General features: G+C 40.4%; 1 protein-coding gene across 1 annotated transcript in view; it reads left to right on the forward strand.

The window, feature by feature from the left end:
- Nucleotides 1-25,554, forward strand: part of Tcf4 (transcription factor 4) — a 170,717-nt gene that overhangs the window by 112,801 nt on the left and 32,362 nt on the right. The window contains exons 4-9 of the mRNA XM_059246049.1: nucleotides 2,712-2,817; nucleotides 6,523-6,656; nucleotides 12,531-12,663; nucleotides 20,616-20,683; nucleotides 21,793-21,871; nucleotides 24,274-24,350. Coding sequence (XP_059102032.1) covers nucleotides 2,712-2,817; nucleotides 6,523-6,656; nucleotides 12,531-12,663; nucleotides 20,616-20,683; nucleotides 21,793-21,871; nucleotides 24,274-24,350 — 597 coding nt within the window. The remainder of the gene's footprint in view (nucleotides 1-2,711; nucleotides 2,818-6,522; nucleotides 6,657-12,530; nucleotides 12,664-20,615; nucleotides 20,684-21,792; nucleotides 21,872-24,273; nucleotides 24,351-25,554) is intronic.

Below are 25,554 nucleotides of genomic sequence, written 5' to 3' on the forward strand. Positions count from 1 at the left end.
TGACATTTGAGGTGAGAAAAATGCAGTATCTAAAGGGAAAATGAATGGCGTCTAAGTTGCTATATAAACAACTTCATGTTTTAGAAGATACACAGAAATTACCTTTAAAAAAAACCCCACAAAAATGGGCTCTGTTTCTGGTTAACAGAAATTTTCTTCTTGTATTAAGAATCTCCACTTGATGTGGTGGCGAACGCCTTGAATCACAGCACTTAGGAGGCAGAGGCATGCGGATATCTGTGTGTTCAAGGCTAGCCTGGTATACATACTGAATCCCAGTACAGCCAGGTTACATACTAGAGAAACACTTCCTCAAAAATCGAAAACAAACAAACCAACAAAATCTCCAATTGGCTACAGCACCAGGAAATCAGAAATTACTTATTATAGTGTATGCTACAATCTTTTCGTCTTGTAGCTGTTCTTTCACAAGCAGGTAGTATTCATGAATTTGCCTAAACAATCTTACCCTTAGGTATTTTAATCTATTCATAATTCAGAGTCAAAGCAGCTTTCTTATATATAACTATAATGAATGAAAAAATTTCTTACCTTTCCTCAAAGGTCTGAAATAATTTCACCAAATTGAAAGAGAGGGAGGGAGAGAGGGAGAGAGGGAGAGAGAGAGAGAGAGAAAAACCATGTTAATATGATCAAATAGTATTGACATTCTACTGTTCATGTTTAAGCATAATAGTGGTAGAGTAGTTACTAAAATTCAGATATAAGTTATCTTCAAAGAGTTGATTCCTGTTGTTTTTAACACACAGGTTGTAGAATAATATGAAAATACCATTTTTTTTTCAGTAAACGTGTATTGATTTCTGGAATATGGAAGATAATACTGAATACAGTCAGCTTACATTGAGACTCATGGGCCAGCTGCATATCAGGCTTAGGCATGTGAACATACCACAGTCATGGTGTGTCCAGTCTGTCATTTGAACGAGGTTACTTAATGATCACTTGGGCCTTTTCCTGGAAGGAATCTCTCTTTCACTTTTAGCCTCCTCTTGTCCTCTTGCTGAATCACGCAGTAGCACCCCACCTTTTTGTTGGCTCTATAGTTCCCAGAAAGGACTCAGGCTGGACCCCTGCCCTACAGTTCACTCTTTGTTTCTTAAAGACACTTCAGGAATGATGTGGGGCTTCCATGAGCTCCTTATTATGAACCCTGTAGAAATAGAAATCAATTACTGTCCATACATTTAAGAAGTAGAGAAAATTACAAAATGAAAAACTATGAAAAATGGTACTTAAATCTCTCTGGGACTTAGGGGTGAACACACTTGCTGCCCACAGCTTGAGTGGCTCTTTCTGGTGTGGTTTGTTTGGTTTAACATTCAGGACCTCCAGATTTTCAAGGGCGTGTGGAGCATTTATTTGATGTATGGATGCGGATGCACATTTCCCACATCTGTCTCTGTGGACCTACTCTTTGTGAAATCCTAAACCTGGTATTAATCCTTAGACTTTATGAGTCATGGATGTTCTGAGAGAATTATATAATTTTTAGGGTGTTTGTTTGATATGCGTGGCAAAAATGGAGCTTTTTTTTTTTGTTTTGTTTTTTGTTTTTGTAATCCCGCCGCAGCCTTTTTGTTGGTGAATTTCTTCTCTCACTGTGACCTGTGAATATCAGTGTAGGCTCACTGCCAAGTTTGTGAGCCGCTGCCTGCTTCAAAATGGAGGCAGGAAGGTATCCATTTTCACCAAGAGGATGAGCCGTTCGGTCTTTCCAACCATCTGGAGAGGAACTTTTAGAGCAAAAGAAAATGGGAATTAAAAAAGAAAGAAAGAAAGATTATATTTAGCAGAAAAGGCAAGGGAGAGAACCAATTAAAGTTAAACTATACCTTATGAATTTATGCTTTGCTGTGATGCTGTCCTGCTTCAAGGAAACATAAACAAGAAAACACGAGGGCTATTTTTATAAGGAACTGGTTCCCCAAGTCTCATGAGGATTAGTAAACGAATGTTAAGTAAATTAGGTTTTTGGCACACTTTTAAAGTTTATTGTACACACAAATATAATAAGTGCTTAAAAAAAAAAGACAGCCCCTCTTCCTGTGTGCATACTGATTGTTGGTGGTCCTTATGTTGATCCAGGCTCTTAATGGCCTTTTTCATGCATCTCTGCAGACACTGTGTGGATGTAATAGTCCAAGATATATATATCCATATATATACTTATCACTCATTCCTGGTTCCTGTTCGTCCTCCCTCCCTCCCTCCCTCCCCCTTCTTCCTCCTTTCCTTCCCTCCCTGCCACCTCCCTCCTTCCTGCATTGCAAGTGAAATATTTAATTGAAAAGTGGAGGTTTGGTCTGTCCTTTGGGAGAGACTGTGTGCAGGACTTTCTGTGTTACCCTTAACATGCTCATGGGCCATCTGTGTTTAAAAACGAAAGGAATTTGTAGACTAGGGCTACTCCGGCCTGCAGAGTGTATTTACCCCTAGACATGGTTTGCAGTGTTCTCACCTGGACTGGAAAATCTCATTTTTTATGATTATTTTATGTTAACACAAATATACAGAACTTTTTTTTTTTATGCTGTATTCAAAGGAGGCAGTGTTCCTAGGGTTGGATCAGGTTTAGGCTCTAACAGCATCCAAATTTTATGTTTTGTGCCAGCCTCTCACCAAATCATGGATGTAGAGATGCTCTGATCGATGTAGAAAGCAAAGCTCATGTGGTTCTCCCTCCCCAGGTCTACGCTCCTTCAGCAAGCACTGCCGACTACAATAGGGACTCACCAGGCTATCCTTCCTCCAAACCAGCGGCGAGCACTTTCCCCAGCTCCTTCTTCATGCAAGGTAAGTTGCCCCTTGGCCTGCCGGGAAATCCACGAGCTGTTTAGTGGTACATACAGGGCAAAAGAAATGGAATGATAGACCAGAGTGGAGGGGGCTAGAGGTGTTTGCCCTCTTAGGAATTGAGTTCCTTACCTAGTTAAGTAGAAGTTACCTAAAACAGTTTTTCTTTTGCATTAAAGCCCTTTGACCTGTAATGGGTTCAAATTAAATTGCTCTGCCTCACATAAGCAAATGCCCTGTTAGTCTTCCAGGATTGTTGGTCTTCAGTATCACTGCCATCTCCCAATCATGCACATGTTTAGATATATATCATCCAGCTCAGTCTATGTTTCGGAGATCTTGTAGTTAGCCAAGAGGGAAGAAAGTCCCCTTGGGTCCAGCCATCTATAAAATTTTTAAGAAGTTATTAATGTATAAGTGAGAACAAGGGTTCCATTTAAGAATAAGTGACCCATTGAAACATGGAATGTTATACATTGAGACGTACTGATTGATTTAAGGTAAAAGAAAATGTTGAAGGGGGTACAAGGAGTACGTGACAGGGGCATTTCAGCTTCATGGTGGAAAATGACTCTGGATTCTTTTAATTACCCACTGTATGTGCTTAAAAGACAAATGGTTATATATCCATGGAGCCTATACATTACCACTGGTCACTTAGCTCCTCCCTGCTAATTGGAAAAGACCGGGATCATCAAAATGGTACCTGCTATTTCACAAATGGTCTATTCAGAGGAAGGAGCTATGGGTTCCATCCTTGCCATATCTAGGATACTTAAAACTAAGATGGTCTTAGTCCCAAGATACCCTGCGGTTACAGGTGAGATTTACTAAGAATTCTTGCAAATACACCACTCTAACTCCTTCTGCCTGGATGTATATATCTTGCTTGAGTATACCTTGGCCCAGTGCAGAGGGATACTACTCTATGGATTGTGACACATGAGAACAAGCACACACTTGGGGCAGTAATACCACTTGGAGAGAGTGGTCTGGGGTCTCACTAAAATTGCGGAGGGCATAGTCAAAACTACTACGATGAGGTGAGACTCATCTTTCCCTCCCATGTCAGCTCATGCGAAATGCTGGTTTACATGTGAAGTTCGATAGAAAGTCTATAAAGTAGAAGGCAGTGGGTCCCGTGGGATCAGGGAGAATTTGTTCCACACATTAGTGAGCTCATGGTCTCCTGTGTCTTTGTGACCTGACCTAGGTATAAATAACTCTCAAAGGGACAGTGGCTAATACTTTGGTACGTTCTGTGCCGTGGTAATGGGCTGGTTGCCTTCGGCTGTGAACAGTGGGAGAAACTGCGTACAGGTGCTGCCGGCTCAAGGGCTCTTTATATCAAAAATCAGGTCTTCATTAAGAAAATGGACAGAAGAATAAAGCCCCTCTGTGTGTCTGAGAAACTGGTTGTCTTGAACTGCACACATAGCAAAGAGGCCAGGTAGATTAAAGCAGTAAGTGCCTTTCCATAGCACACCCCGTAAACTATGGGGAACAGATTTGTTTTTCTGCATATGAATACTCAAAAAAAAATCTTCAGTTGACATTTATGATGAGCACAATTAATTTGCACACATCTAATTCTATTCTTTCAAAACAACATTATGCCAAGATATGGGCTGTGATAAATATTAATTTACTCTGAAAAGCATAATTTATGTAAAATACATATTTTTATAAGTCTGCGTGGAGTAGAGTACGCTGTGTTAACAATCCTAAGTGTATTGCCACACCATGCATCGAGTTGTCAGAATATTTCAGGAAAACGCTTATTCAGTGATACATATTCCTAATTTATTTGTCGAATGCGCACTCCATTTAAAGTGTTAGTGGTCTTGAACTTCATATTTAAGTTTAAGGTGACATTTACACTTCTGTATTCCGTTCAAAATCTAAAGCATGTGAAATATTAACTTTGGGTTGGGAGAGATGGCTGTATGAGACGGGGACCTGAATTTGGATCCTTAACACCCATATAGATTCCAGATGATTCTATGCTCACTCAGCCCTAGGGAGGCAGAGATAGATGTATCCCTGCAGCTTGCTGGCCATCCAGCTAGCCAAACCAGAAAGCTCCAGGTTCAATAGAAGACTTTGTTTCAAAATAATGACTTCTGGCCTCCACATGCATGAGCCCACATGTATTTTTGCACCTGCACGTATCTGCATGCATATGGACACACACACACATACACACATACCCTCCAAAAACAGTTCACTTTTTGAAGACGCTGAGTTCCCATGTGGTGATCACAGAAACAATGACTTGATGATTCTGTCTCACACACATCAGTTCTTTCTGGGAAGCAAGTGCAAAGTGGTACGATCAGGGCTTGAATGAATATGTGGATGTGCAGAAGGGTAATGGCAAGATTGGCGTGGGCTTATTTTAAACTTACTGTTATGATCTCTTATTTTGACCTTCACTTTTTATCTTTTGGTTACAAGTCTACATTCATCAAAATTACAGACATGAGTTTGCTTACATGGTTCTTAAAGGTAGAAATCTACCATCTCTCCCTTTGGGTTCTGCAACCAGACTGGTTCTGAAATTCTAACTTCAGAATTTAAAAGTTAAGTGGAAAAAAAAAAAACCCCATAGCTTCATGAAATAAAATATCAGATAAAATTTGCCTGGTTTAAAGGGCTGTAGTTACGTACATGTTACTGTGTAAATAAGCTTGTTTTCAACATGGCATAGGTGCATGCATTCAGCATTAAGCTGGTGACCTGGTATAGTCCAATACTTAATCATTTCTGTTCAGCTACTGAGAGAAGGGGGAGGCGGCTGAGTTAGCAGTGGTTCAGGCTGCTTCTTGCCCTTAGGTTTGTTTGAGAAATCAAAATGAAACAATTGCAGTCTATATAAGTGCAGGGCCAGGGAGTGAAAGGAATCTTTAAGAGTGCTTCTAGTCTGCTGTTAATATAAAAGACTACCTGCACACTAAAAGAGACAATAAAATGATATCTCTGTATGATTTTCAAATTCCTTTACCTCATATATTTATGAAATCCAAAGTCTGTCCATTTTTTCTCTGTATTATAATATCTATCTTAAGACATGCATGTACTCCTCACATTGCTCCTGAAGATTTCAGAGAGCTATGTACATGTATATCAAATTCCCAAATGACCTAGGACGGAAATATCTCCCCCACTTACTGTAAGATAACCCCAACGTTAATTCTCTGTGTTGTGCACGGCACAGAGATGAAATCCAACCTTCCAAATCTGGGTGGCTCTTCTGCAGTAGTCATTGCAGTGTGGTCTCTTAAAACCTGCAGCCCTGCCACCTCGGTAGTGTCCCAACTATTTCATTTTCACCTCCAAGTTTGAGAATGATTTAACTTTTTAGATGACTTTCATAAAAGTGGGGTCAGGGGTTCCTAAGAACGGTTTCTTTCAGCATGAGTTACCTGGCTGACTTGATATAATTCCGCATAGAAAACACGTTCTGTCCTTTTCCAGTTGAAGTTTTACTAAGAACACTTGAATGTTTCTGTTTGTTTGACAATATAAAAAGCCACTCAGGAAAAAAAAAAAAAAAATAGTGATGACTGCCGTGTGATGTAATCAGCGAAGCAACACAAAGATGAATTGCAACAAGAGGTTATTTTCAAGTAGATGAAGAAACCCTATTCGAAAAGGCAAGGCTGAATGCCTCAGAAAAGTCATGGTTTTCTTTGTCCTTTACAGATGGCCATCACAGCAGTGACCCTTGGAGCTCCTCCAGTGGAATGAATCAGCCTGGCTATGGAGGAATGTTGGGCAATTCCTCTCATATTCCGCAGTCTAGCAGCTACTGTAGCCTGCATCCACATGAACGTTTGGTAAGGACGGCTCACGGGGATGGGGTGAGTGAGCACCCGCCAGTTCATGAGTTTCATCTCTGTGTGTACGCAAGGACTCTGCAAAGAGGCAAAAAAATAGCTCGTGCCTATTATTCTGCGAGTTTTATTGTTTCTGTGATCAAAGGCTCAACAGAAGCGGATCATCTCGGTAAACCTTGTAGAGCTTCTTTGTCGTTGTTCGTTTGTTTATTGTATTTTGTTCTGTTTTCTTTACGGGGAGGTCAGCTTCCTTTGGTTCATAAACAACAGTGTTTTTGAGTTCCGGGCTCCAGCAATGGCGGGGCCTTGCCTTTTTTACTGTCTGACATTCTGGAGAATGCTCTGCTAAGGGCGAAGTGAGAAAGATTTGAGATCACAGGGATTTCTATGTCACCTTTGACCTTTTGTGACCTACTATAAGGAAATGGTTTATGTTTTCTATATAGTCTTGTTGGGAATAAGAAACTGGAATTTCCACATACATTGAGTTTTAAATTTTAATTCCACATAAGTGCCACTTACATTCTGTTTTGCTAAACAGCCCAGTGAAAGCCACTGGCTTGTACAGTATTAAGTCTTTCCTTAGGAAGGTTTTTCTACTCTGCCCATGTCTTCTGCTTACACATCTTTGTGTAGATATTTCCTTGTCCTGGAAAAATCAGCCATCTGACCCTCTCGAGGCTTAAAAACTACCACAGCCAAGAATCTACTTCTGTATTAAATCTATCATTAAGTAGAAGAAAAATGTCTAGATCATGAGTTGGGTATGGGATGCAGGTCACATGAGATTCGAATTCATTGTCCATTAACGTACAAATAAAAACTAAAATTCCATAGGCTGGGAAGATGGCTTAGTAGGCAAGAGTGCTTGTAAGCCTGAGAAATCCCAACACTTGTGTGAAAAGCTGGGTATGCCTGTGTGGGCCTGTAACCCCAGCACTGGGGATGGAGATAGGAAAACAGGCTGATCCCAACAGCTTGCTGGCCAGCCAATCTAGTTAAAAAGGAGAGCCTTGGGCTCAGTGAGAAAACCTGTCTCAACGCAATGAGGCAGAGAGTGACAGAGAAAGACATCCAAAATCTAGTCTCCTCATGTGCACACACAGTTGCATGTACCTGTATCCCCACATGCGTCTCTCTCTCTCACACACACACACACACACATACACACACACACACAGGCACACACAACTTCAAACCCCACTGATGTGAAAGAAAGTCTTTGGTTATGACTTAAGCACATCTCTTCTTCCTCTCCTTTCCTCATTCCATGTTTATTACTTTTTCTCTGTCCTGATCAGGGACATTCTTTCTGGATTCCTGTGGTTCCTCCTCTCCTTTGTTCAACCTCTGCTTATGTAGAAGGGAACAGAAAGATTTATAGCCTTCTCAGATGTCCGAAAGATTCCAGATATAAAAGTTCCGATATCCTTGTAAATCCACTTTTAGTTGGTCCTAGAACTCTGGATACCACGTGGTCACTTAGCCTTCCTTTACTTTCCTGAGAAGCAGGTGATAGTGATGGGAGTGGCCTGTTTGTTATCTCTCCAATTTTAGCACATTTCACTAAATAGCAAATCATTGAGTTTCAGATTTCTTCTTCTCCCACCCTCTACTTGGAGACATTTGAGTGACAGCTTAGAGAAATATAAACTGTAATTATAATAGAATGTCTTTGGTAAGTTTTTTACTTATCCACTACCATTTCCTGCTTTCCCTAGGACTCATAATCAAAACTAAGGAAGTTATGATGGCAAATTACTATTTGGTGTACTGTATTAAATGTTAGAATTTCAATCCTTTGAAGATTTGTCCACATGTTATTTTCCTTTCCCCTACAGTTATTTCTTTTCTTATCATATTTTATAATTTTATATTATGATATGATTTTTATCCCACTAAAGTTCACTGCCTGGTGAGGGAGCCCTTAATTTATGCTCATATGCACAAAAGGTATAATTTCAAATCTGAAACCAAGTACATGTTAGAAAAAGTTTTAATGAATCAAAACAGTATCATCGTCCAGAGACAAAGATCATTTTAAAGTAGTGTCTCAGTGGGTCCCGTGAGAAACTGCCTTTTTAAAGCCATGTGTCCGTCACAGAACTCAGGTTTCCATTCTTAATGTGATCAGTTAGCAGATCTCAGAGAGCAAGATTTTTGTTTTAAAGGGTAAATGAATAAGGTCTCTGGTAATGTATCCTAATGAGTTTTCCCACTGAGAATGAAACTATTGAATTATTACGTCTAGTTATCATTGTAATTTCAGTATTTAGCCATATGACAATCTCTCTCTGAAGTGACTTTGAAGACTCTGACACTGATTGGGAATAATTTGAATATACAACAGCAGCCTGCATCTTTTATCTTGAAAATAGTGATGGTTCCCTACAGCTCCATTCAATAGCCTTTGGCTACCCATGCTGACAGGGTCTAGCTTATGAGGAAGAGAGATTTCCCTGGATTATTTGGGGTATAATTTGACCACTACCACATTACCTCTAAAGGTAAAACATTTTGGAAACATCATTAGCCATGTCATAATAGACTGTGTAATTAGGAAGTTTCAGTTCCACACATTTCACCTGCAACTGTTGAGTTGCCCATTTTAAGTCTTTAATTCCCCTTTACAGTTTCGACTTTTATAACTGAATCCCCTAGCTCAACATTGCCTGTTGCAGATACATACACAGAACCACCCTGATGAAGCTTTGGAATGGGTCTCTGTAGAAAATTGAAGTTTGGAATGACTTGGCAGAGATGGTTGAAAAAGTAAGGATAGAATCTTCCCTGCCTGATGTGATTGACCCATAGCTTTAGCATTACATAGTGCAGGGTTCTGAGGAAATCTAGAACTTTGGCATAAAGGAAGTTCCTTTGTCTTTTATTTTTGTGCATCAGTGATTTGCAGCTGGTCTTAAGGTTACCCTCAGGAGTCACTGGACAATGCTTAGAGGCAGGTTTGTTGTTACAGCTAGAATATAGATGCTACTGCGGTCCACAGTGGGTAGAGGCCAGAGATACTAGTAACCATACACACAGTAAAGCCCGATGGCAATGAGATATCTGTCACAAAAGGTCATGAATGCCAAGACTATGAACCCATAAATTAGCCTATAGCATGATTTCATTCTTAGTATATACCACCAATTCTTAGGTTTTTGAATCATCAAATGACTAACCCATACATCAGTAACAAACATCACCAATGTGAACGTTTGTTAACACTTGCGTGATTAGTAGGTTCTAAGGTGGGTACCGGAAGTAAAAAAAAAAAAAAATTAAAAGCATGGGCATGAAAAGCCATGACACTTAAACTAACCACATTCCCTTCATACCTTTATAGCAAGAAGGATGGACAGTAATAGTTGGAGAAAGAGATCATGAAATCTCTTAGATTTGGTCCTTGTGTCCTCTAAAAGAGACATCCATCCCTAATGTTCTTGGTGCTGTATTTATATGAGTAATGTTAGTTTTCGAGATAGTTCTCATAGAAAAGTAATCTGGTTATAACTGCATTTATTTGTTTCAGCATCTAATTTTCTATGTGTCTCTAAAGAATAACTGATTTAGTATGGATTATATTAGTTTCCCCATAAAACTGTGGGGATTGGTTTTTCTTCATATTCTCTTCACTTAGCCTTAACTCTCTGTGTGTCGTATCCTAAATTATCCTCCATTTTCCATAAACTTATAAGAATCCAAAGAGTCTCACTGATGATTTTCTTTTTTTTCCCTGTCACTTCTTCTAATTATATATAATCAACTAGATATTTTGCAGTTTTGAAATCCTCTTTTTTGACTTCTGCAAAAACTCAGCAACAGTACTACTCCATACAAGTATAGTCATGCCATCTTTCTCTCTTTCGTTCTTTTCCACATGGTCCTTTTTTCCTCTGTATCTTTATCATAATTCTTTCTCTCTAGAACAGAACTAGTTATATCCCAACCCTTCTATGTCTGGTTTTCAAAGTCGTGTATCCTATCTAGTCTTTCTTATTATTTGTTCTGTAGAGTAGCCCTTTCTATTATTCTTTAGAGAATGTCATATGAGCAACTTGGGAGAGTCAAGTCCCCAGTATAAATGAGTTTTAACAAGAGACCTCTCCCTTTTCGTTGACATCTTCTAAATTTATCTATCTTGTTATTGTGTTGCTGGTAGACTCAGCTCTGAAATGTAGATGCGTGACCTGACGACTGTTTGGTAGTCTCTCAGATAAGTCATACTTCAGCCACTGTCCATTAAAATGCACTGTCATTTTATGTTTACTGCTTAGGCACTGGCATGAGGAGGTGTGAGCTCCATCCCCTCCCTTTTGGGGAATTCACAGTATTATGGGAATGGACTTGAATAGTAAGCAATGGATGGCGTATGGATGACTGTGAGATGGCATGGTGTAGAATGCAGGTCCAACTTGGTTGAACTCATAGGAGAGTCATAAGCAAAGAGACGGTCTTCTAGGAAAGGCAGAATTTCCCAAGTCAGTTGGCCAGCACCAAGAAACCACTTTTCTTTCTGTGAGCAAATGCCTGGGTTTTCTTACTTCCTGGTGTTTGCAGTACCTACTGGCTCTATTTTAAAAGTAATTTTAAAAGCATCTCTAGTCATGAGACAATAATGATCCATTGCCCAGCCTCTATTTTTAAACTAAGTATTAAATGCACATGTGATAATGCTATAATAAAAATTTGTAGATTTAATTTTTCACATGCCAGGAAAATTTTTATCTTTACATATTTTTCTTTAACGTATCTGTAGTATATCCAAATGCTTATGAAAATAAATTTTCATACTGCTGGGCTGTTTGTTTGTTTGTTTGTTTGTGGGGCATTAGCTTGAGGTGTCCTTGTGAATGCACATGTTCCTTTAGTGATAGGTACAGACCAACTAATATGCCACCTTAAATCATTTGAACAACTGCTATAGCAATTGAATTTGAAGCCAAGCCTTAAGCCAAGTGACCCTTTAAAGATGCTCTCCCTTCATAGTCAGCTAAATAGCATATGAAGCATGCAAAGAAGGAATTCACAGCGAAATAAAGCATAATCAAGGCTTTGGATCCCAAATCAATTCATCAAAGCCACCACCAGTGTAAGCTTTCCTACACTCAGACTTTGGAGAGATTTAGCTTTTAATTCTTTTAAAACTTTTTCATGTCGGGCGATGGTGGCGCACGCCTTTAATCCCAGCACTCGGGATGTACAGCCAGGCGGATCTCTCTTGAGTTCGAGGCCAGCCTGGGCTACCAAGTGAGTCCCAGGAAAGACGCAAAGCTACACAGAGAAACCCTGTCTTGAAAAACCAAAAAAATAAAAAAATAAAAAATAAATAAAAATAAAAAATAAAACTTTTTCATTTCCTATCTTGTTCTTGATGCTCAGATTCCTCCAGCAAGATGACCTAATGGGGAAAGTAGAAGGTTCCTATTACTTTGCCATGCAGTGGCTAGAGGCCACAGTCCAATGTCACATAAACCCTGGAGATCTGTGTGTTGTATTCACTATGTAATACAATCTTTTTCACCTGTTCACTAGGCCCCAGAAAAGTAACAGAAATAGCATGTTTCTGAAGTGTATGAGATGATCTTTTAACCCATGATTTGGAGATTTGGAGACTTTTATCTTTTCTTGGTGTCCTGGGTTGCTAAGATATCCTCTGGCACTTGATGTAACCACAGATCCACTTTGGATCTGTATGTATTTGGTTGTTTAGAAAATGAAAGCCGTCAGATACAGGCAGGATGTTTTCTTGACCGCTTTGAAATTCTGCAAGCGTCTCCCTTGCGATAGGGTAAGTTTTGAGAGACGTAGGAGAACGCTAAGTCGACTGAATGTGGCGACTGAATGTAGCCTCTCTTCTGCCCCCTGCTGCAGAGCTACCCATCCCACTCCTCAGCAGACATCAACTCCAGTCTTCCGCCGATGTCCTCGTTCCATCGTAGCGGCACAAACCATTACAGCACCTCCTCCTGCACTCCTCCTGCCAACGGGACCGACAGCATCATGGGTGAGTGATGCGCACGCCAGTCCAGATGCCAGGGCTCATCACTGAGTGAGCAGATGAATGTATTGAGTAGCAATAATCACTGTCTTGCCCATAGCCACTTTTTCTTTGGTGACATGAAACTGAAATTTGACTTTGTTGTCCATTATGAATCATTAAGTTAAATAAGGGTTTAAGAAGACCCAGAATCTGTTGCATCTCACATTCTCAAGCAGTGGGCAAGTAAATTTTTCTTAAGATTATTCATAGAAGACCAGTAAGATGAGGGAAAGGATGTCACTTAGCAGCAACAGTTCACCACTTTCCAGAGACTGACTGTTATGCTAAGGTCTTACTCATGACATGTCACTGTCTTCCAAAGACTTGTTTATATGAAATTTTCAATTAAAAGTCCTTTCACTAGCTAGATGAATTTAACCTTTTGAGAATATAGCATTATGGAGCCCTTGAAGAGAAATGGTACTTGTTCCCATCAGAGAGATGTCTGAGTAACTGTGGACCAGAAATTATTTCCTGTGGGCTTTGTAATAAGTTTAGGTCCAGGAAGATTGTTGCTGCCAACTGCATCATCCACTCATGCCCCCGATGACTGTTGTGGTCCGTTAGTGCAGGTGGATCTCTGCCAGTACTGTTTTCCCGAGGGAAGAGCTAGGCAGGGTGTTCAGCTACTCCTAAAGAGAAGACCCTGGTTGGTAAGGAGGTAGCCTCTCATCTCAGGATGAGTCTTGACAAGCTTCTCATTCTAATGCATAGCACACCTAGACACATCAGGGTCTTCATAAAACCCAAGACGTTGCTGATCATAGCCCACTCTGTCCCACTCTAAGCCACACTTGGCAGGTGCATTGGGTAGTTGTTGCTGTGACCAAATGCCTGACCCAAACAGCTCATGAGAGGAGAGTTTCATCTGAGCCCATGGTATGAAGACACACAGTCTAGAATGACCTGCGGCCTTGTCCTTGGTGGGTAGAGCCTGCGGTGTAGATTACTGCATCTCAGTGGATCAGAAAACAGAGATGAGACCATAAACCGGGCCAGGCTGTCCCCATTGTGGTGTGCCCACAGTTGTCTGTGTCTGCCAGCCAGGCCCTGTGTCTCACAGTTTCCACAGTCTTCCAAAACAGCACCACCAGCTAGGAACACAGTGTTCAGATACACGAGCCTGTGGGGGACATTTCCCATTCAAACTGTAACAGCTTGGCCTTTGAGATCACTCCCAGAGGGTCACTGATGAAAAACTCAGGCTATGTTTTAGAGAAAACATCATACTGCCGTTTATTGCTTTAGTTTTTTTGTGATTTTTTTTTCTTTTTTCTTTGAACTTTGGGAATTGTGTGAATCACTTATGTGGAAGAGCTTTTGGTGAAGGAGATGGTATTAAAATGTTAAAATATAATTTCTGGCTAACTAATACCCTTGCTTGCTTATTCAGTAATTTATTTCACACTTGAGATGAGCCACCTAGCTGCTCTCTCCTATCACATCTCACAGAGAAGCAAATTTAGGAATGAGTTTCCATTTCTGGAACTTTCCATAAGAGAACTTTTACCAGTGTGCTGTACAGGCTGACCTTGGAGAGTTATGGACAGAAGTCACATGGGGGAAGTTTTATTAGCTACCACTGAAGTTTAGGCAGATTTGAAAAACAAGAAGAAAGAAAGAAAAGTGCAGAACTGAAAGACTAAGAGGGCGCATTTCACTACAGTGTGGTTTGACAGTTGGAAAGCCCCTTCTCCAGTCATGAGGTTGGTGATGAAGGATGGCCGGTCATTCATCCTCGTACGTGACAGATTTCCTGTCTACTTGTGGTTTGAGTCATTTTCTTTTTAAGGAAGATAATGGAGGTGGAACAGACCTTCGAGTTCAGGAAAACACACTTGGGCCGTCTTTTAGAAACTATTGTGTAGACTTGGTCTTCAGTCTTTATGTGACTGAGGCATGCGTCACTGGGTAAAAGAGAGATTGTGGACCAGGTTATTCTCTGTGAATCTTGGACAGCTTGATTGCCCGACACAGTGAGAATAAGGTTTGCTTGTTTTAGATGGCCCTCTCCCCGATAGCTTGAGGACAAACAGCGGTCACCTGGGCAGAGTAGAGGGATGAATGACTCCTACAAAGAGCCCAGCTGCATGCTGAAGATGAACTTAGCCTTATGTATAAACTTCATGGGTCCCAACAATGATAAAGATCTCCAATTTTAAAAGGATAGTATTAAATTTTTAAACCCAAACAAAGGATCTTTAGGAATCTACTACATAAATGATTTTACAAGAATCAATATTCTTGTCAAAAATCCATTAGAAAAATGTAGAAAGGCATCATGATTTCTTTGAAAATAAGTACATCTGGAGATTCAGCCTTGTGGGGAAAAATACCCTTATTATATTTGCATAAACACAAAAGTTACTTTGAAGCTACTTTAAGGGAGAACGTTCTTGAATAGTCCAGTATGTTCTGCCTTAAAATAATGTATTCTCCAATTCCCTGTGTACAAATGCGGAGGAAAATGGAAGTCCAGTTCTAAGCCGTAATCTCATGATGTTCTGGTACTCATGTGTCTTCATGGAAGATTCTCGTAGGCTTTGGTTTGGTGTGTGGAAGGAGGCAGCGATGGCAGCATGTCTGCATAACATGAAGAGAAGCCTTCTGATGTCAGTGTGCTTCCCTAACAAACAGTGAGGACTAATAGGATACATCTGTAGACTTTTGAAAATATTTGGCATATACTCACTCATTCTGAAATGCAGGAAATAAAGAAATACTACATTGCCTGTATCTCAAAGAACAAACAGGGCTAATTAAATAATTGGTAAATAAGGAACACATAGCCTGACACATGTTTGAGATTACACACATGATCCTGTAGGGGGAAAAAAAAAAACTAAGAGCACTAATGCCGTAAGAATGGGTTCGAGCACTAACACATGGACAGCCCAGTTTTCAAGTTTTCTTGGCACACAGATGCAAGGCAATGCAGCCCTCTGAAACATGGCATTGACGTTTAAGGAAGCTTTCTGGATTCAGAAGGCTGCTCCATGTCTCCATATCATGTGATAATATTTTACCATGGTTATCGGCCATCGACTTAAAGCCTGTAGAACCTCACGTATCTGTGGAGGGAGCCACAAGCTCTAGAGCTTCCAAACACAGCCTCTGGAGGCCGACATCTCACTTCTTGTCTGTGTGCTGCATCTCAAAGATCGAAAGTGCTTGCTTGGGTTGGGGATGGCTTGTCATCTGTCTTGCTGAGACAACTGACTCAGCCGTCTTTTTTGAAGGCTTGTTTGCTTTCCTTTGATTTTTCAATGCCCAATGCCAGTTCTTCTGAGAAACATTTATGAAATTTTTTTTCAATGACATATCCATGGTAAAATATTTTACTTGTGGCTTAGGGTCCATTCCTGTCCTTTCTAGCAAATACTAGCACATCCTTTAGATTACATTGGCGGTTTCTGAATTGGAAGGGTCCCTGAAGCATCCTGGACTAAATGAGGTTAATAGGGCACAGAATGGATCAATGGTAGCTCATCTGGTTTAGCACCTAGGCAAGGTGGGAGCTTTAGGAAGTTACTTGCATCTCTTCTGCCTCATCCCCAAATACTCTTTCAATGCCAGGCAGCTGATGTGTGTCAGAAGTGGTACAGTCCAGATCCTCTTGATCCAAGTATGCACACAGAGGAAGTTACTAGATGCCAGCTACAGAGAACAGGGCTTTCTACAGGGTAGTACCCTTTGCTTTCTTCCTACTTTTTCCTTCCTGAACGATCAGCTCTTGCTGATCAAGAGCGGACCTTCTGCTATAGCATAGGTCAGGGAGATTCCTCAAGCCTGAGAGCCACTCAGCAATCTGCCCCTTCCATTGGGAACTGCCATCTATATACATTGACAGTGTGATCTTTGAGATTTGGGGGCCGTACATCCTCCTTGTCCCTCACAGGGAATTGGGCAAATAACAACATAACACTTTATAATAACCACTCTTGTTTTATTCGTCTTTAACTGGCTTGCCATCTGAGTCCAGAAAAAGATGGTATTTCCCATGTTTTTAAACCTCAAGCCAAGTAGTGTCGAAGGAACCGGCTACTAAGATTGATTTAATGCAACATATGTTAAAGATTACTCTGAAATATCTATCGGGTTCATGAATTAATCTGCCTTACAACTTTCACTCCTCCTGACATGTTTGTGTGACATGAAGCATGTTGGGATGTGGCTTTCTAGTAGAAACATTATGTCCCTTTTCCCTAGAGGGCTTGGTTTCATAGTAATTTTATTAAACTCGTCACATAATATCCAGTCTGTGTTTTATGAGGAGCTTGAGCTTTCAGATGAATTTGGGTGATGACCAGGCACAGACTAAAGAGGAAAGATACATTTTATCCAGCAGTGTCAGATCTGTGGTTATAAAGACCACCAATGGAGAGCAATAAATGAGTTTGATTTAAGTCTCTCCACCATTTCCTGCACACAGTCAGGAGGCCCACCTTCCCCTCTGAATGCCTGGAGTCGTTCCCACGTAGCATCCCTGCATCGCGGCCATGTTGGAGATTGTTCTGAGAGTCTGAGAGGAGAGTTGGCAATGCTCCATGTTACAGTCATCTTTGCGGACAAGCTCATGGTGTGGCCATGCTTCTCCTTAGCATTTTAATGACATGAGGGTCTTTGGGACACAGTTCAGAAGAGCCTCACCTTGAAGCAGCCCTTCTGGATGACACACTGACTTGTAGTTCCTCTGCCTTTGATGTCCTCTGTTCCCTGCCTCAGGTTATGGGTGTGCAATAAAGGGGAAACATATTTTCCAGAGTCTGATTTTCAGGGCTGATCCCCAGGCACCACTCGTCCTGGTATTTTGTTTGGGGTGTGTTCTGATGGGAATCGCCATTTCCCCAAAGTGCAGACTAACAGAGGGTGGTCCACCACCGAGCACAGGATATGAAACCTTTGTGTGTGTGCTCCATCTAGCCAGCAACAGCACCTGTGTTTGAGCCATCAGAACGATACTTGAGTGGCTGGCAATATCAACCCCCCTATAAAATTACAAAGCTTTTCGTAATTGTTCATCTTCCATTTATATCATACTTTTACTTACAGGCTGGGTCGTATTTTTGTTGGTGGTGGTGTTGGTTTGTTTGTTTGGTTGGTTGTTGTTTGGTTGTTTCTGTTGAACAAAAGAAATTGATTAGAACCAAAATAAAATAAGTTGGGTTTCATATTTATTTTTGTCACATGGACATTAGTGATTTTCTAATAACACACATTGACAAGAACTTGGTACTAAAATAGCAATGAAGTTCTAATACACTGAAGCCTGAATGGTGGATTTAATATGTGTTTTTGCTAAACATGACCTACTTTTCAGTACCAAGACCAAATATTATGCCATTTGAGAATTAAAAATGTATCTCCTTTCCAATTCTGTGTGTCCTTTCGTGTACTGGTCACACAAATAAAAAGAGACATCTTCAAGAGCAGACCAAGCTCACTTTGAAAATGTGTTCCCCCCGTGTTTCCTGGAACAGAACAAAAGGCATGCCCAGGGAAACAGTAGACTAGCCCCCGCAAACTGCTTTGAAATTTAAGCCCTTGGGTTGGGCTGTCCAGCTCTTGCAAGGTAAAATGGCCTCAAGTTAAAAAAATAGTCCGTTCTTATCGGTGACTTGCATGAATAGCCTTTGTAGTTTTCTGAAACATTTTTATGACCAGATGAGGTAAGGAGTTGATTCTATTTTTGATTCAGCTTCCTGAGTCTTAATATCTCTTTGTATAAAGAAGACACTAATAGCTTAATTTAAAAGGTTCAGTGCTTTAAAACAAAAATCACACTGGGGCTAGAAAGTTGGCTCACCATTGAGCCCGTGTTGATCTTGAACCTGCAGAAGACACAGGTTCAATTCTCAGAACCTACATGGTGGCTCACGGCAGTCACTAACTCCAGTCCCAGGAGAATCAAAGCTTCCTCTTGACCTTTCCGGCCCCAGACACATATGTGGTGCGATACATTGTGTAGGCAAAACATTCATACGTATTAAATAATAAATAAGTCTAAAGATTTTCAAAATCATACAAAGAGTATCCAATCTTTTTTAAAGTATGATTTTATGTGATACATTATTTACTTTGTAGATGTTTTTAGAATATGTTCAATGGTTTTTCAAGTCTTCCTGTTTTCTGTCGTAAAAATGGATGGATGGGGGATATTTTATACCCTTCATTTAATCTTCTGAAAGCTACTGCTGTACAATTCTTTATTGTTAAATTCTTGTGTGTTTTTTGTTTAGATTCTTGGCTAGAAAATGTGATTTTTTTTCCCCCATCAGTATTTCTATGAACATTCACTTTATGGCGATCTGTATTGAAATCAGGGAAATATCACAATATTTTGACTGCAACCTTTGTTTAAACATATAATAATGAAAAGATAATATTTCTCAATGAAAAAAGATAACCACTCCCACAGATAGTATAGTAATGCATATTGATGAGATGTACTTTCTATGTCTTCAAATCTTTATCATAGCACTTTTAGAACCATCTTTAGTTTTTAATTTAATTCAGAAATTGACATTTTCATACTAGAAATAATTTCAGCTATTTTTTTATCTTAAGTATTTTAATGGGCTTGATACCTTTCTAAGTTGCTGTTATGTGCCCGGTTCTGTGGTATCAGACATACTTTCTGAGAATTTTCCCACACCCATAATCCACAGTATTCATAGAACTCATGTCCATCAGACGTTTGTGATAGGAAAGGAAGAGGTTTGCTTTCTCCGAAGATACTGTGTTTTGTCATGCAGGTGACACCTTTCAGTGTCCCAGGAGTGAACAAATAGGTCTATGTGGGAGTTGTATTTATCAAGTAAAGCATATGTAAGAGATAACTGACACGCCCAGCATGTAAATGTGTGAAAGTTACAAACATACCTTCGCTACACTGAGCAGAGTCCAGAGAATGAAGTTAGACCCAGAGAAGCTGTGGATTTGACCACTGCAGTCGTGATCATGTCCTACCACGTGTTGTGGGTCTGGAAGGAGATGGTACAAGTTGGTTAGCTAAAAGGGTCTCCTGTTGAAGAAGACTGGGGAACGTAAACATCATATAAGTGGGTAGTGAAATTTTGCTTGAATTCATCATTTATCAATTAACTTAATATTTCCTTTTCTCACTCCACAAAAAAGTGAAAAAAAAAATTCTCCTAGAACATTAATAGATTATCCTTAAGTCTGTTTGCTTGTGTTGAGGCTGTTAGGTAGACAGTATTCCCCAGGTCCAGCCAGTGTTTCTGTGAAACACTTGTAACACCACCTGGCCCGTTCTCAACCACATGTACCTTCAACAAAGGAGTTGGCTGTGTTCTACACTGGAACATATGCACTATTATTAATCATCCCTTTTTGTTTTATATATGGAAACTATATATTTGAAATAATAAAAATATTCTCTCCATTAGCCAGACCAATTATAGATTTTTTTTCATGCTCTACCTGCTGTCAAACACTAAGATGAACACTCCATTTTGCTGTCTATCAAATTTTTCTTTATTTAAATATAGGTGCAAATTATTCATGAAGATAATTCAATTATATATAAAGAAATGTTGGAGTTTGAGGACTTTTCAAGTTCTGCAAGTGTCACATTTTTCTTAGCAATGATGACCACTAAGGGCTGGCTTGGTATCTGTCTCCAGTAACTACTCACCAGTGACTTGGGGGGAGTAATGGCAGGGGAAACATTTTGTCTTTAAATCAAGGTGTCAGGTTTATATTTTATCTGTAAAAAAAAAGTAACATGAATATATTTGACATCTACCTCAGCAAACAAATTAATGCTAATTAAAGATTAATGTGTTATAATTAGCATTAAAAATGCAATTAAATTGTGAGTAAATGGACCAGGAATAGAAAACCGTTAGACGTCTCACTGCCTGGTTTTCATATTCTGCCTTTTGTTTTTGCAGCAAATAGAGGAACTGGGGCAGCAGGTAGCTCCCAGACTGGAGACGCTCTGGGAAAAGCCCTGGCTTCGGTGAGGAAATATTGACTTTGGACTCCACAGGCACCGCGTGTAGCAGGGTGAACTTTAATCAGAAGTGGACATATGGAATTTTAGAAAATAAATGCAAACAGCTTTGATTGGGGGGTGGGGGTGGGGGTGGAGGATAAGGATCACTGAGACTTTTCAGGGAAAGCGATTTCACCTCCTTTGGTGAGCGAGCCTTTTTGATCTTGTTTTCCCACTGGTGTTCAGTCACCTTCAGTGAGGGTCCAGGGAGATTCTCTGGGCTTTTTGGCTCATAGATTTTTTTTTCTATGACTCTTTCTCATTTTTCCATCTCTAAATTATTATAGATGCCCATTGACTAAGACTGACTCTTCAAGAGTCAGTTGCAAGACAGTTAGAAAAATTACTTGGGGAAAAAAAAAAAGACAGTAGCTGAGGTCCACAGGGGACCTGTCACCTCATTGGCACCTAAGGGACTTAACTTCTCTGCCTTGTCACCCACACTGCCAGTAAGCTGGAGCTGAATAATTCTTGTCTGCTCCCTAGTGACAAAATAGCATTCCCTGTTCATTCAACTCAAGTACTGCTCCTTGGATTGTCTTCGGAGGCTGTACATGATCGTTTACACTCTTAAGAGGAAATTTGTTCTTCTAAGATTTGTGTCTTTAGCTGCTTTTCCCTCCCATTGTGAACATAAAACAAGTTCAGGTAGCATCAGCATTGAATTCCAAGTGAAAGTACTTATTTAATCTGGGCTCTCTGGTGTCTGGCCCTCAGATGCCCCAATCCCAGCAGACATGATACTGCCCAGCCTCTTGTTTTCTGGAGGAAGAAAGGAAAATTAGAAAGCAGTATGTCTTTGGCTTGCCCAGAGCCACACAGCCAGTGATGGGTAGGAAAAGCACTGGACTTGAAGTTGGCTAGCCCCAGTTATTTTTTTGCCATCACACACCACTGCCGTGATTCTTTGGCAAACTTGAGGTTATTGCTGCGGTTTTTTTCGCGTTAGAATGTTGTTAGAACATGCGTTTTGTGACTTGTGGGTTTTAAATGAACTACATGGCTACTTTTATTGTTTGTACATTGTGTATTCAGACTAAATGAGAAGTTCTTTTCCTCCCCACTATTTTAAGATCTATTCTCCAGATCACACTAACAACAGCTTTTCATCAAACCCTTCAACTCCTGTTGGCTCTCCTCCTTCGCTCTCAGGTACTGTATTCTAAAGTTTCCTTCACAGTTGTGACGGGTTTTAGAAAACACCTTCGGCACTCCCACTGCCTACAGAAATCTCAAATCATAGCATTTCCGTAGACAAATAGAGTGAGGTGGATGAAGGTGCATTTGTATCCACTTTTTTCTTTAAAATTAGATGAAAAGGCATTTCTTAAACTCTTCTTAGTTCTACGGAATATGTTCAGTAGCCGAATCATTTATTCCAATAGAATTTTTCAAAGAAATAGTTAATGTAGTCATGGATGTCTACTATTTATAGGCTATAGAAATGAATCCTTCCCTGAGGATATTTGAGCCTTCCCTAATTCTGTTGAAATATTTAGAAGAAAGTGTGATTTTGTACATAAATTGTTGTATAATTGTATAAAGTAAGGGGGATGTTTGTCTTTAAAATATAATTAATTACTATGATGTATGGATTCTCATCACATAATTATGAGTGGTACAGTTATATAGTAAGACATTTTACTTTTCCAAGGTACATTTGAGTGACCTACTGCCCTTCTTACATGAATGCTTTCAGAGAGCCTTGCCTTGTCTATATCTCAGATCCTTGGAAAGAAGACAAGGTGGCTTCCATACAAAACTGTCACATGGATACCTGACCTTACTGGAATTTAGAATAGATTTGCTTTACCTAAAGGCTGTGTCCCTGAATCCTGTACTGTTCCCTGTGTGCAGCTCCCGTACATCCCCCTGTAAACTGAGTCCCCTTGTAGAAAGTAAGAGGTTTCAAACTACCAAACAGCTTTACGAAATGATGGCTGCAGCATGGATGGCATTTCAGCCTCTGTGCTGTATGACATTTTTCAGAAGAGGACAGTGGTGGGATCTACTGGATCCTGAAGTCAGTCTGTACTGGGTGACCAGATTGAAGCTGGGACGCGGCAGGCTGATTCTGAGATGGTAACCGAATATCCCCCATAGTACAAATGAAAAGGAAAGCTCAGTGTTGTGCTCTTCTGGCTTGGCACCAGATACTTAGGCTCTGAAAAATTATCTCAGATATCCATCTCCCAAACCAGAGAAGGATTGAGTACAAAGGACTTGAGATAATAGGAGGAGAGAGTATGAAAAGCTGCTGGAACACCACATTTCCCACTTCAAACAAAGCAGCTAGTTCCATGGTCTTGAAGTGTGAGAACAGCTAATGTCAGATGTCCTGGTTTTGTGTGTAAGTGTACCAAAATGAGGGAAGGCTGGGTGGTTTGCCAAGGGTATGCCGGTAACAATGAGAGAGCTTGCTCAAGAACCTGGTACTCAGGCTCCGGCTGCCGCTGCTCTTTAGGGAAGGCTGGGGAGGTAGATGCACAAGCCTTCAGTGGCACCTCACCCTCAGCAACCTGCTGTAGGTAGAAGGTGCAGAAAGCAGGCCTGGGGAGGCCACTTGTTAGGGTCCTTGTAATGCTTTTTGGAAGACCACATGTTAGGAAGAAAGAGCTTTTATGAAGATATAAATAAGGGGACAGATTGCTATTTTCACACCAACGGCTCTGTCCAAATTCTGTCAAGAAAAGTAATTGAACAAAATATCCTATTTTTATTTAGCATAAAAATACACAGGCATACCCAGAAAAGACAGGAAGAATGGATTTTAAATGTGCTGGCAGCCCCAGATCACGGGATCTTGAGAGATCATAGTTATTGGGTTTTTTTCCCCCTTTTTTGAATTATGGATTTTCTAAGTTTTCTACAGTATATCTGAACTTTAAAACTGATTTAAAAGTGGTTTTTGTTTTGAAGGTTGGATATAGGAAATATATTCTAGAAGGCTCTTTGGAAGAAACTGCTTAGTTGCTATTGTTAGTGAGTTTTAAGTTCTTCTTTAGTGAAGTGCTCTGAACTAAGCTGATTCTGTCCAGAAGTTTCTGAGGGGACCCCTGTATGTACAGAGCATGTGCTAAGCACTGAGTTCGATCTCCAGCACTAAAATAAATAACAAATAAATAGGTTTTGAAGGTTTATCTCATTCCATAGATACTTTCAAAACAAGAGTCAGGTTCTTCTGCATTAACAAGGGGATTCTGATTGAACACAGTCTGGCCTCCAGTGGAGGCCTAATCACCCCTTCTCCTTGGTATCCTTAAAAGCACCGTGACTTTCCATTCTCCTGTGACAGATTTCTCCCAGAGGAGTTCTGCTAGCTGAAATTTAGACTCAATAAAATATTCCTTTTTACAGAGCAGCCTGAGGACACTGTGAGCCCATGAAAAGACTACATGTTTTACATTTGAAAGATTTCTCTGGCCCCCAGATTTTCATCCGGGAAGATTAAGTGTTTTGTCTTATTGCTAATGGGAATCAGCACTGCTCCTTTGTGAGTATAGGGGGTCTGAGTGTACACTGATTTGATGGTATATTTTTCCTTTCAATATCAGCAGGCACAGCTGTTTGGTCCAGAAACGGAGGACAGGCCTCATCATCTCCTAATTATGAAGGACCCTTGCACTCTTTGGTATGTCACAGCTCAGACCTCACTGCTTTCCAACCAGGTTTCCCCTTTTTCTGTCACTTTAAGATTCTCGTTCTCACTAATCATTACTTAAGGTCTACGTTAAGAACACCAGCTTGTTGGAACCAGTCATTAGGCTATGCTCTTCTCTGTTTGGAGATGGTGACCTAGATGCAGCCAGAAGGGGAGCCTAGGGCTCCAGATACCTAGGGCTTGTCAAGAGATAAAAAAAAAAAAAAAAAAAACCTGAAATCTTAGTGTTGTGCCCTCCTTCCAACTTCTTTGGGAAAATTTCAGAGCAATGAGTACCCAAGTGTGAGGTCTGGAACACTTGAAGATGCTGTCTCCCTCCACCCTGCCTGCCAGATAACAGTAGGCCATTTCCACCTAACATCAAACAAGAGGACTACCATTCTAGTCACCATCAACTGTGGTTCTTGTAGGAGCACAGCAATTTTACTGGTAAAGAAGTGACTGCTCTTCCAAAGGAAAATGCTGAACATTTCCATGAGCTTAATTCATATTATAAATACTCACAGGATGATTCAAAGTCTGGCACTTTTATCCTCCTCAGCTTCGGGTGGGTGGAGCTGGAATTATGCAAGAACCATCTCTGCACCATGCAGGTTGGGTGTGCACATGAATCAAGTGGTAGGGGGCCGTTTGTCTCTCAGGATTGAGTTATCCTTTTTTCCTTCATATTCTGAGATGAGACAGAAGAAAGCATACATTTCCCTATCTCTGCCCATGTACCTATCCATGATTTAGAGGCTGCTGTCCTCCTTTTCAACTTAATTTTGAAAGGAAACCCTGCAGATGGAAATACAGAGACAAATTTCCTTCCTTCTTTCCTCATGTTCTTCCTCTGTGAACTGTATGAATCATCTAGCTATGCATTTTAGCCAATAAAGACAACTGCATGGAGAGGAAACATACCCATGGCCCAGCTCTTTCATCTACAGACTACGTCTAGATAGCTCAGTTGTTTTAAGTACTGAACCTCTGCAGACTGTTCTCCATAGCCCAGCCATCAAAACCAGCCTTTATTCCGATGTAGAACTGGAGGACTTGGAACAGAGCTGTGGACCACAGCTTTGATTCCTTGTACATTCTGAACACGGGTTCACAAATAAATAGAGATCTCCCTCTCCACCAGGAGACTGTTAGCCAGGAAGTATGCCAGGCACCTGTATCATTTCTTTTCATA

Source organism: Peromyscus eremicus, chromosome 19, assembly GCF_949786415.1.
Source record: "Peromyscus eremicus chromosome 19, PerEre_H2_v1, whole genome shotgun sequence".
Taxonomy (NCBI): Eukaryota; Metazoa; Chordata; class Mammalia; order Rodentia; family Cricetidae; genus Peromyscus; species Peromyscus eremicus.